At 36.7% G+C, this 12,428-nt stretch overlaps 1 protein-coding gene across 1 annotated transcript in view; it reads right to left on the bottom strand.

The window, feature by feature from the left end:
• Positions 1–2,835: 2,835 nt before the first annotated feature.
• GUCY2F (guanylate cyclase 2F, retinal) overlaps positions 2,836–12,428 on the bottom strand; it is a 28,611-nt gene continuing 19,018 nt past the window's right edge. The window contains exons 12-19 of the mRNA XM_053473065.1: positions 11,946–12,109; positions 11,200–11,392; positions 10,701–10,875; positions 9,769–9,867; positions 9,342–9,436; positions 7,509–7,594; positions 7,329–7,417; positions 2,836–3,447 (exon numbers count right to left, since the gene is read on the bottom strand). Of these exons, the coding sequence (XP_053329040.1) occupies positions 7,330–7,417; positions 7,509–7,594; positions 9,342–9,436; positions 9,769–9,867; positions 10,701–10,875; positions 11,200–11,392; positions 11,946–12,109 (900 nt within the window). The 3' untranslated portion in view covers positions 2,836–3,447; position 7,329. The remainder of the gene's footprint in view (positions 3,448–7,328; positions 7,418–7,508; positions 7,595–9,341; positions 9,437–9,768; positions 9,868–10,700; positions 10,876–11,199; positions 11,393–11,945; positions 12,110–12,428) is intronic.

Here is a 12,428-nt window from a genome sequence, read left to right as displayed (position 1 = left end):
AACGTCTCATGTCCCTGTAAACCCTTTAGCCTCAGTTGACTGCAGTCGTGAATGGTTTGGCATTTAACCTCACATGCGCAGTGCACACGTTGTGTTTACGGGCTAGAAGCGGTAAACTGATTTCATATTAAACCAGATTTCACACTTAGCGTGTTTTGATAATGAGATCAACTGTTTCCAAGTTAATCCATGGTCTTGCACTGCCTGGCGGGAATAATTCTATTTGAATCACAGATGATAAGAACGCTCCTGCTTATGGAAAATTCCCCCTGATTACGACACAAATATTTCAGCTCACCTCTCGTGGCCTCTGATATTATTGCAAAGTCTCAAGACCTCTGTAATGGTTAGAAGAATTTTTAACGTTACAAGTAAACACTTTAACCCGGCAGCCAGGAATACACTTCATTCTGCCCCCTCATTGACCCCTAACATGTTATAAAATGCACAACAAATGGAAACAATTCTTAAAAAACAAGTAAGGATTACTCAACTACTCCGTCCAGTGACTTTTTTCTTGTAGTTTCAACTGATACAGGGTGCTGCAGGCAGCTGCAAGTCTGTTGTTTACGGGCCCCTTGCCTTAAAGTGATATGATTGATTTTTGGCTCCGGTCCGGTCCTTGTAAAGGGCTACATATAGTCAGCTTTAAGTCACCTGTATTTAAGCAGGAACTCAAGCAGTGATACACTAGTGAAGAAAAGAACCAATTGCCATGGGCAGGCAGGCCAGTCCAAATTGTTCAAGCAGGGCCAGTGTGACATGCGTCCCCAGTATATTTTAACACGACGCACTGGTTGGTACAATGTGTGAGGAGGCATTGAGCCAGGTACCTGACATACAGGGCCCTCCACTAATATTGTCTAGCCACCTTTGGTAAAAAAAAGGACTGTGAAAAGTAGTCTTTATTGTTCAACCTTTTGATCTTTCCTTCAAAAAATACACAAAAATAATCTGCTCAGTTAAATATATGTGTGGGAAATGTATTGATACCCCTAAGAATTTATATGATAAAAATATATTTGAAGTATGCCCTCATTAATATTGTACACTGTTTAGTACACCTGGGTGACTTGCATCAGGAAATTGTTGAACCATGACTTCCTGTTCAACTGGAGTAAAAATACTAGGTTCATATAGGCCAAATTCCCGTAGTCATTTATCACAATGGGTGAGACCAAGGAATATAGCTGATGTGCGGCAAAAAGTTGTTGAGCTTCACAAACTGGGAAGTGGCTACAAGAAAATATTGAAAGCATGGAAACTGGAAATGTTATGAAGTAACCTAGAAGAGGACCTGTGTCTATATTGTCTCAACGCATTGTGAAGAGGATGGTTCGAGTGGCCAAGGATCACAGCTGGAGAATTGCAGAAGTTAGTTGCGTCTTGGGGTCAGAAAGTCTCTACAATCTGACATCACCTACAAGGGATGGGAGTGGGGCTGAGCAAGTGTTGGCATAGTTAACAATCAATTGATATAAAACACAACTATGAATGTGTATTTGCATGACTAATGACTAATGCTTTAGTTTTATATTGAAATCAGTGTAGGTATTCTTATATCTTACAATATCATACTTTGTAGCCATATGAGGAATCCCAGGAAGATATTATGTGATAATCATGTGAAACTCTGACACTGTATACTCACTGATAACTACACAGAACATTTTGGGAGCCTCCCTTGTTGTGATTTGTTTGATGGGATGAAATATATGATTTCAAAAGAAAAGCATGTTTTTAGAGAGATCCCTTCATGAAGGATGATTTCACAATTGCAAATTATTTCTCTAAAGAAATCCCCAGAGGGGAAATTCCCACTGGTTCGTCCTAGCTTGGCTAGAATGTTTATTTTAGCAAAAACACAGAACATAGACCTGATTGTTCAGCCACAATCATATACCAACCTCTTCATTGGATTAAACAGATGCATCATGTTTAAACATAAATGTTTTCACTTTTTCATTTATTTTATTACATTCCATACACTGAAGGGCAGCACTTTACATGTGCCAGTCAGCAAAATGTAAGCGGTATATATGTGTGTCCTGGAAAAATGGCCAATGAGATCACCCAACTTCCAACATTAGTTTTGAAGATGCCACTTGTGGAACATTTTAGGTAACATTTAAGTTACTTTTTGTGAATCTTAATGGCTTATTGATAGCATGGGGTTTGATAGTAATCCACAATATGAATTATTTTATTCACGTACAATGATTTATAAATACATTTCCTGCGGTATAAGCATACCATGTCAGGTTCACTTTAATATACTCTTGGAAATGTATTTTACCTGAAAAAGAACACATTTTAAGAAAAATGAGCTATTATTATTATGTAAAATAAAAAATAAAGTATCCAAGGTAGCAGCCTTAAGTGCTGGAATCAAAATGAAGTTTTCAAAATGGCTGAAAACTTCTGGTGTAGATGTGGCCAACGGTCACTAGTCACTTGTATTGAGTATTTATGCAACTACAAGTTGTTCCATAAATCTGGAACCATAGTGTTCAATCAAAGTGTTTGCCGTTGTGTAGCATCCATGGGGGAAGATGATTCCTCTACTCCGCCAGAACACGTGAAATTACAATTCACTGACATGTCTCATGACATAAAAACATCAGCGTAAGTCCTATGGTTCCATCCTTATGGGACTCATGTAGATCTAGAAAAATAATCATTTACATTAACAAAGAATAACACACTGTGTCATTGTTTGTCCTGGGTCTAACAACCACTTGACATTCCATAAAAAAAATCCATAACTTGAGAAGTTTCTTCTAAGTAATTGACTTAGGTAATAAATTGACAGTGTGGGATAAGACACAACGCAGCTTGGTACACTAGAATTTATTTGCCTAGAACATACACTGGAAATATTTGCATTCATCCTAGAAGATATTAAAGTCAAGATAAATATACATACATATAAATACCCAGGGAATATGCAAACCATGTTTTGCTTGCATAAGCTCACACATATAATGGTTTCCTGATATAGCCCCTTTCCCAGGTAGCTACCTGTCATTGCGCAACACAGCATTTCTGTGCAGGCTTCTCAAATGGTGTGAGGGATAATCTATTGACTTTCCGGACCCATAATCACAATGGTGTAGTCTGTAGGTTTCACATTTAAACATTTACATAGTTCATAGTTTACAGGGAATGGAAAATGCAGACTTTCTTCTTCTTAGCATTGCAACAATCCACCTAGGGCTGGTTTATCTGGTGTAACGTACAAATCTTGTTAAGGATGACCTCCCAAAAGGTGTCCTTCTTAACCGATTGAGACTTGGTATAATCCAGAAGATTAAGGTCACCATCTGCAGCAGCATTCATCCACTTTCTGTTTCAGGTGTCATTAGGGAAGTTATTTGTCGAACCTGTGATATTTTCTTCACCGCTGTCTTTAAGATTCGCTTGAAATCTCGGAAGGGTATTTCCTCCCTGTAAAAACAGTAAATATTAGTATACATATGGAGATTAGATACATTTGTTGCACTCATGTTATCCATGTCATTGGTTCTCAAAGTCATTTATTTTTGTCCTATACACTAAGACCTTTTTCAGGATATCCTGCATGGCATTAGTGGGTTTACAATATTCAGAAACACATTGATCCATCAATGCTCATGTTAGAAGATCCTGAAATGATGCATTCTTGTTCATTCACCATCACCTTCTTTGAGAACTGACAAATAAAAAAAACTCTCACTTCTCTCGAGAGAAGAAAATGCAATATATAACCCAGAAACCTGATGCCAAACTTTCCTGAGCACATGATTGGGATAATAAAGCTAACAAACTTTTTTCATTCTTATATTCAGAATATTTTTGCAATATTGTCAGTAGTTTATAGATAGTATAATAGTACCACATCTACAAATTATTTTGATGGAAAACATCCATTGAATACTGATACCTTAACAGGTAAGGTAGTTCTCTTGTAATTACTTATTTTTTCAAGCAGTCAAAAAATGTATAGTTTTTATTGAATGTGAACCTAAAAATTCCAGAAATAAACTCTTCGTTTTTTCATTTGAGACTTTCAAGATCACTTATTAATAACTATTATGATAGCTTTGCTGTCTGAAATCTAGTTAGCTGATGATTATCTGGGGTCAAAAGACACTTGGGTAAAGTTTAACATTAACCTTTACCACAAAGGTGATGGCTAGCTAGCTAGCTAGCTAGCTAGCTAGATAGATAGATAGATAGATAGATAGATCTATGTATCATGAAAAGTGACAAAAAAAGAAGTTGCTTGTGATCACCATGATATCACAGCTATCGTTTCAGAACAGCAAATACTCTCGGTAATAAATCAAAGGTTACAGATCAAAATGACAAGCAGCTTTTCTCATTGAGTAATTTACACATTCATGACATTTGTGTTGCATGAAAATTATTATGACATTAACATATATTGATCTCTTGAGTGCTAGATAGTAAAAGACACATGTTGGAAATTTGGACAATCTGAATAATGTCCCTCGGAGAAAAAAAATGGAGCAGAAGTCGAAGGTGCTTTTATTAAAGCTGAACAACATTAATTAGGTTTGATTTAAAAGTGAAAATATAATTTCAACCCGTCTACATGATTATATGACACATACAGCACCAGGAAATGATTATTTGCTTCCTTCCTTCGTGACAGATTAATCACCCAATAATACGTGCTTCTATCTGATAAGGCCCAAACTGCTTTTAAGCAGAAGAAATAATACTATTTTTCTCGTGCTGAATATGTTGAACCAAAAAGCAGAATTTAGTCCCACAATGCTGTTAGTACAGCAATACAGAATACAATGAAGCTATATAAAACAATTCACTAATAGTAATTAATTGCCACTACCTGTGTCCTGGCTGCTCTGACCACGAGTGTTGCCACCAATGCCAGCAGTGCATGAGTGCTGCTGCCGGCAACATGGACACTTGTCGGAGGTTTTATGGTAGGGTATAGGTGGAGTTGGGATTGAGCATGGTGTGAGCTAGGCATATTTTAATTTACCTGCCAACAATTTGTAACCAATTTATTGCATGAATGCCCAAGGTTCAGAATGGTAGTGTGTGGCCACATTAACCAACTCATCATAGCCAGCATGTATGGCTCTGTGCTTGATCATTTTATCGAAATGTATTACACCTGCAGCTGTGCTCCCAGTTCACGTATTTTGTGAAGCTAAACCAGGATACCCCATTATAAACGTTATAAGAGTGTTAATGTGCATAAAATTACGCACTCCCACTTTCAAGCACTAGATCCGCTGAACCACTTATCCAGCATGGGACCACTTTATGACGTTATGATGGGAGCTGCGTAGACCACAACGATGGTGTCCATGCAAATGTGGAGAAAACTGTCAGCATGCGACAATCTGGAATACAAAGCAGGTTAATTCTACCCCAATACAGTAAGTGAAGGGGAAGCACAGTCTTTTAATATTCAATAGTTCTTTAATATGATATTTGTAACGTGGCATTCATGGTTTATAGAAATATGATGTTATAATATAACAAATCTAGTTACCTAGAGAGGCGCGTGCTAGTTACCATAGTAACTGCAGACTCTGCTTATCTGCCCGGCACTGTATTAGCAATGCCAAATACATAATCATGAGTGACTTCTCCTTATTTTGTGACTGTGTTAAGAAGGTAAGCATTAGATATGAATCATTTCTTAACATTAAGTCCTCTATGTGTCATATGTCAATTGTACATCATTTAATTAATATGATTTAAAAGTGGAACACGAAATTGACACCAAATTTCACACCTTTTGTAAATAGTTTGACCTCTTTGGATATTTTATTTTTAAAAATTACAGTGTCTACATATATGCCAAGAAAATGTTAGTATTTAGGCTTTTATTTTAGTGTAGGAAACAAGCAAAGAATGTCTATATATATTTTATTGTTAAGTAATATAAAGGTGAAATCCAAAGAAAAGACCACAATGACATTTATGATAGCTAAAGCATTTCGAAAGTCATTTCTTTGAGACGTGACGCAAGCTACTGACATGGCAACTGTAGACAACGAGATGGATTCTATATTCTTAGAAGTAGCTGTCTATGTTTAGAGAACACCAATGCAGAACATTTTTGATAGCTGCTTGGAAGAATCAAGAATCTCACCCAAAGTCTAGGGCCGTTTGCTGCAGGATGGCCTGCAACATACTTTGTAACACTGTTTTTTGTGTTTTATTTGGTATTTATAACATCTGAAGTAGAGCAAAGGTTCCCTCCTGTAGAGTCCTATCCATTTATACAGAAGGCAGTACTTCTATTTATAATAGTCTATTGACTATTAGTGTTCTTCAAACATGACCAACATATGAGTGTATTCAGAAAGCCCAAGTTGGACCAAGTAGCCTGAGATGTGATAAATAAATCACTTTTCCTGGGCTCAATTAGTAAACAATTAGTTTAGATATCTAAACTCATCGAGGGTCTTTGACACTAAAATAAATATGTTTTTTGATTAATCATGAGTTCTACGTTTTAGGTTTCTAACTTTTGTACGCCAATTTGGGCTTAAAGAATACAACCCATAGGGTGAAACAAATGGCCATTTTGGATCTTATATTTTCTTTTGCATTTATTTTATTGGGTTGGTCAGTTGTGGACATTTAGAATGAAGAGTTGCCTTTCCGGGCCTGTACTTCAGACACTAAGTGGCAGCACTAGTACTGTAACAAATAAAGACACAATTTGATATTTTTGCTACAATACGTGGCTTTAGTAAGGATGATAGTGGCATAAATATTTACACTATTGCAGAGAGGCTTCGCCTTCGTGAGAACTAGCTTTACAAATAGCATTTGGTTGTAGAAAAAAATCCCTCATTACAATACAATAACGAAAGAATATAAAAGTGTGGTGGGAGTTCCTCTTTAAGTATTCTCAGTATCCCGTTCATTGCAGATTTGTAGGAATGCCTTACACGAACACTGGTAAATGTAATATATATATATTTCTGAAAAATCCACCTACCCTGAAAACACGGACTGCTGACCAACAAGGAGAATGTCTTCCCTGTAGTTAAGGCTCTTTCAAAAACAGATTTGTTTGCGTTGTATAAATGTATAACCTGACACTTCACCAAAGCCTAATACTGATAAGTGACCTGCAACTTGCTAGGTGGCAAAAGGCCTTTTGTAAACAAGGAGAGAAACGAAAGCAGGTACACGTGACATGAAAACTGGTTCAGATCCTCCTGATTATTGCCAAGCAATAAGGAGAAAGGAGCCCTTAAGATTCCACAGCAAGTGGTTTGAGCATGTGACACAAAGCATGTAATGTTATACATTTTCATGCATAACATTACCTCAGTTATTCTTCCTTGCAAGTTGCTTTTCTGCTTTTCTTCTTTTGAAAGCGGTTACCTCATCCTGCAGCAAACCATGCCCCACTTGCCTGTGAACGATATCAAAATAGTGACGTAAAACAAAACAAAAAATACAGTTAGGTGGATAGTGAGACAATATCCTGCACTTGAACCGCTTACCCTGACTTGATCACTGGCGGAACAGGTAACGGTTTTGTAAAACCTTCTTTTCCAACCAGCCAGAAGGTCTCTTCAATACCTTTACCCTTATCCAAAAGAGACAAAGGACAGAATTACCGGGATGCAAAGGAGGACCCATATGTTCCACCCAATCTGGACACACTAGGTCTTCAGCAATCTAGAAGAGTATATTTAAGTCCAATTTCTGAAAAAGAAGCCCTCACTTTGAAAGAATATTGTTGTAATTGTGACTATTGTTACTTGTAACTAGGCTACATATACAATATATAAATGTCTGGTAACAGCAGTGATGCCAATGGTATTATCAAAATGTCATATTGTCTATATATGATGTAACTCATTATTTTTCAATATCGTGCTGCATTACACACTTAATGCTGCTGAATTCTTACCATGTACCACAAATCATCTCTATATTATAACAACAATATAGTTCCCTTGTTTATTGTGACCTTTAAGTTGTGTAAGCTTCTCAAAACCCACCCTGGGAACTGCATATTGGAAGGCCAGATCAAAGACAGATCTTTCAGCCTCCATTTATTTATCCTCTTTCCTATCCTTTCTCTGGTATTAGTGTAGTCTGGCTATAAAATAACTTATGTTTAAAAAAATAATGTGATTATAATTGTGCTCCTTGTCCCAAATGTTAGTCTTTGGTTTGAGACGTCCAATGCATTCAAATAATGTAACAAACGAACTAGTGGATAATGTAACTGACTTTGAAAGATTTCATTTTATGTAGATGGGTCGTGTTATGCAGCTTGGGAGCCAATTTTTATATAAACAACGATTTGCAGATGGACAACCAAGATTCCCCCTAAAGCCCTTGTATTAAACAGGATATGTAAAAACTGAACAAAAACAGAAAAAAAAACACAGAGCAAGGTACAAATCTCTATACAGACAGATAAGAAGCGTTCTCCTTCATGGATAGCAAAATAAACAAATACGTCTGGAGCCAGCTTGGAAAAAGAGCATTAGATGTGTTGCCAGTAATGGTTGTTAGACATGTTCTGTTCAGGTGATCGCACAGATTTAAAGTTAATAACCCCAGCTTTAGATTAAAATGATCTCACAATAAGCCAGCTATGTGCATGTTCGCAGGGACCAGAGAGTGTAAATAATGTTCTGACCTGAAACATTGTACGGTTCAGTCACCTTAGAGGCATATCAAGCACCACGCTGTTCAATTGGTTTATTTCCAGGTGACTTATTATTTAACAAAGATAAATATGACACATTATCTCCTGTGTCTTGGGAGCACAAACAGACAATTACATCAATACAGGCATTAAGCAACCCAATCACAATGGCATTTACCCAGTTAAAAGAGTTTTGTATTTGTGATCTTGCTTGGACTGGCCTTTAATTATCCAAAATAATACATTTGATGAACATAACTAAGACATAGATTTACTGCTGGAATATTATTATCCACTAGAATGCATTACCTCTATACCAAAACCTGTAAGGTAAACATAGCCGCTAACTGTCCAGCATTTGCAAGGACACTCACAACAATGGATGCCTTTGTCCCAGCTAGTGTCCCGACTATTGAGAATACTAGCAGCTTTGCATGTGCAATTCCCAAAATCATGTACTGTGCATGTACAAAATTGGTCTTACGTGAGCTAAGTATACTGTAACACTCTGACAACACGTACTTATCATGGAAATTAACACACTTTCATGATACTCCACTTCACACATAATGTGGAGGGTTGCATGAGTGATGTCACTGTGGCAGCAAAATTTTGGTACATGGAACACATTTTTATTTCGGTGATCATTGTGATGAGCAGTGTCACTTACCTTCAGTTCTGTTCTTCCTCGTAATTCCAAAAGGTAGCCTTCATTCAAAGAGAGAAGTGTTTTGACAGTACTTTGATTGACATGGATTCGATAAGCTGCAAAGTAAAATGCGACATGCGTGATTTAATGGGTCATTTAAAGGGTCTCCATAATGTACAACTTGTCCTAATGATAAGGCCTTGTACAGTTAATAAATGTTTAATATAAGCAATTGCCTTAAACGTTAATGTTTTGGAGTTACCACTAATTTGGTATGTCATTACTATAATGTATATAAAATATTACATAGCACTGATCTTTATCACAATGTGTGTTCTTGGTTCATAGACATGTACTGTACAAGTATTCAATTCCTTTTTAAGGGTACCTGTTGTATAAGCCAACAGCGTTCACTATATAAATACATTTACTCCATTGAATTACTCACGTAACCCTGTCGACTCCATACGTGATGCAGTATTTACTGTATCCCCAAACAGGCAATACCTTGGCATGGTGAGACCTACTACTCCAGCTACAACAGGACCTGGAAGAGGATTAGTAATAATCATATGAATATATAATAAAGTGTTGCGCCTATAATTGTAAAAATTATTATTACTATAGGTATTTTGGGGTCATACTATTAGTGTTTGCAGCATTATTTACAATCACTTATATATAATTTTATATATATTTTTCATATTTAATTTTTTTTTATATATAATTATTTATTTAATAGCACAATATTTAGCGCTTGATCACTATTATTATTACCACCAGTAATAATCATATGAACCACAGAAGTATCTCTAGGAACCCAAATATGTTATTTTAATAACCAATTATATCTCTCTCTCTGACATTAAATTAATGAGAATTAATGAGAACAGAAGGAGCACGTTCACTGAGTTGCAAGGGTGGACTTGCATTCTCCTAGTGTGTAGGAACTGCAAGTTCCAAAGCTCCTCTGTGTAAGAACTTTCTTTATTATTATTCTTATTATTCATTGTTATCTATAGAGCCATACAATTCCATAGCACTGTACAATGGCATATATATACAATCACATTAGGTGTAAGTGAAATATGAGTGACAGGAACATGTGTTTTAACAGAACTACTAAGGGAGGTTCTTTTGATGACTTGTATGATGTAATCTAATGGAGAAACGACCTCTCTACTCTCTACTCTCTACCTCTCTTCCATTGTTTCCAGAAGAGTCTACAACACTCCATTATCCTGTGACTATCATCTGTCATCGTTTGGTGCTGTATGTATACGTATGCTTTGTTTAACCTTAGAAGCTGTGGTTTCGCCTGATCTTTGGACCCAGAGAAATTTAGATACGGTAAAACAAATACCTAAGGCTCCGTATTACCTGAATGGAGGCCTATACGTATCCTGACCGGTACATCAGGCATGTGTCTCATTTTAAAGGAGCCCACTGAACTGAGGATGTCGAGAGACATGTTTGCGATCTCTGCTGCATGTCTTTTCTCGTTCTTCTTAGGAAGACCTGAAGCAACCATGTATGCATCTCCTATAGTCTCCACCTGTCATGAGACAAAATCAAGGTTGTGGTATTAAAGCAGTCCTGTTCACGTCCCTATTTTGATGTTTATTATCTGACCAGGATATGTTTGATTCCGTTAAAACATCTTGGCAATGCACAATGAAGCATAACCCACAGTCACTACAATGCATGCGCAGGCAGCATACTTAACTAGACAGCCTGGATCAATGAAAACAAGCGGGAGAGGAGGAATCCGAGATGGTCTCATTTTTTAACTTTAATAAACTTTCATGCCGTCAATATAAATAATATCCCATTAAGTGCTTGAATTTGCTATACAATGAGGGTGTTTCACAGTACTTACCTTATATACATCATGGTTTCCTATCACTGCATCAAACAGTGTATACAAGTCATTGAGAAGGTCCACCACCTCAATGGGCTCACTCATAGCTGATATAGAGGTGAAGCCCACAATATCACTGAAATACAGTGTAACGTCATCAAAGCATTCTGGTTCCACCGTGCAGCCGGTTTTTAAAGCTTTTGCCACAGATCTAAAATTGAGTAGTTAGAAATGAGTATTGCCATATAACAACTATTATCAACGTTGCTGATAAAGGCAGGGTATGGTGAATGTCATGGGAAAGAAAAGTGGCCTCAGCACTTTAAGTGCAGTAAATTATGTACTTGTGAAAGCTGGCTGGATACTCAAAGCCACGTACATGCTATGTTGTTATACTATCTTGTTATACAATACCGAACGACTCGATCTGCAGCTTAATTGGCCACCATCCCACCAGACATTTTCGTTTACCAGATGGCCACTCTTGGTGTTGGCAGAGTGAATGTGTATTTATTGAATTAAGAAAAAAATTGCAATAAGAAATAAAGAAATCCTAAAAACTCCATTCTAAGCATTGTAGTGTCTATTCTGACATGTTTTTGTTTATTATGGGTTTCTCATTGCCTGGTAAATGATCAATGGATTCCACTGCAATGTATTTCACACAAACCTTTACTGGTCAAGTAGTTATAACAAACCAAAATGAAGAGGGAGAAGCCAAATGCAGTAAGACAGCTTGTTTGCCAAATATCTCATAGACTTACGGAGGTAACATTTGTGTTAAGAGTTTTTCCGTTTTCTGTTTTTCTATTTCTAGTTCCTCGGTTCTCTCCCTTATTAAATCCTCCAGGTTGCTTGAGTATTGCTCCAGCATACGCAGCATTGAGTCAATGATATTTGTCTTCTTCCCTTTGTTGATGTTTTTAAACTGCATATTTCACAAACACATAAAAAGCAGAACTCAGTTATAATTAATCATGTCAATAATGCTTCCAAAATTGCTGTCTACTTTATCAAATACCAGCTTTAGTTCACTGTGCCTCTGGCCCAACGGTACAAGAAGGTACTAGAAAACATACTCATTTATACTAACAAACGAAAATAGGGCACTGACTCAATTTCGGTGATGAGAGATGGTTTATTATTTTGAATTGAGCTTGATGAAGGTCATAGGGAGAGAAATGATGTTCAGCATGTGATGAAGTAATAAAGTAAATAAAGTAGACACATCCATTTTGTTAAATAGT

The sequence above is a fragment of the Spea bombifrons genome, chromosome 8, assembly GCF_027358695.1.
Source record: "Spea bombifrons isolate aSpeBom1 chromosome 8, aSpeBom1.2.pri, whole genome shotgun sequence".
In the NCBI taxonomy this organism is placed as follows: domain Eukaryota; kingdom Metazoa; phylum Chordata; class Amphibia; order Anura; family Pelobatidae; genus Spea; species Spea bombifrons.
Note: the sequence above shows the minus strand (reverse complement) of the source record. Positions and strands in the feature narration are given on the sequence as shown.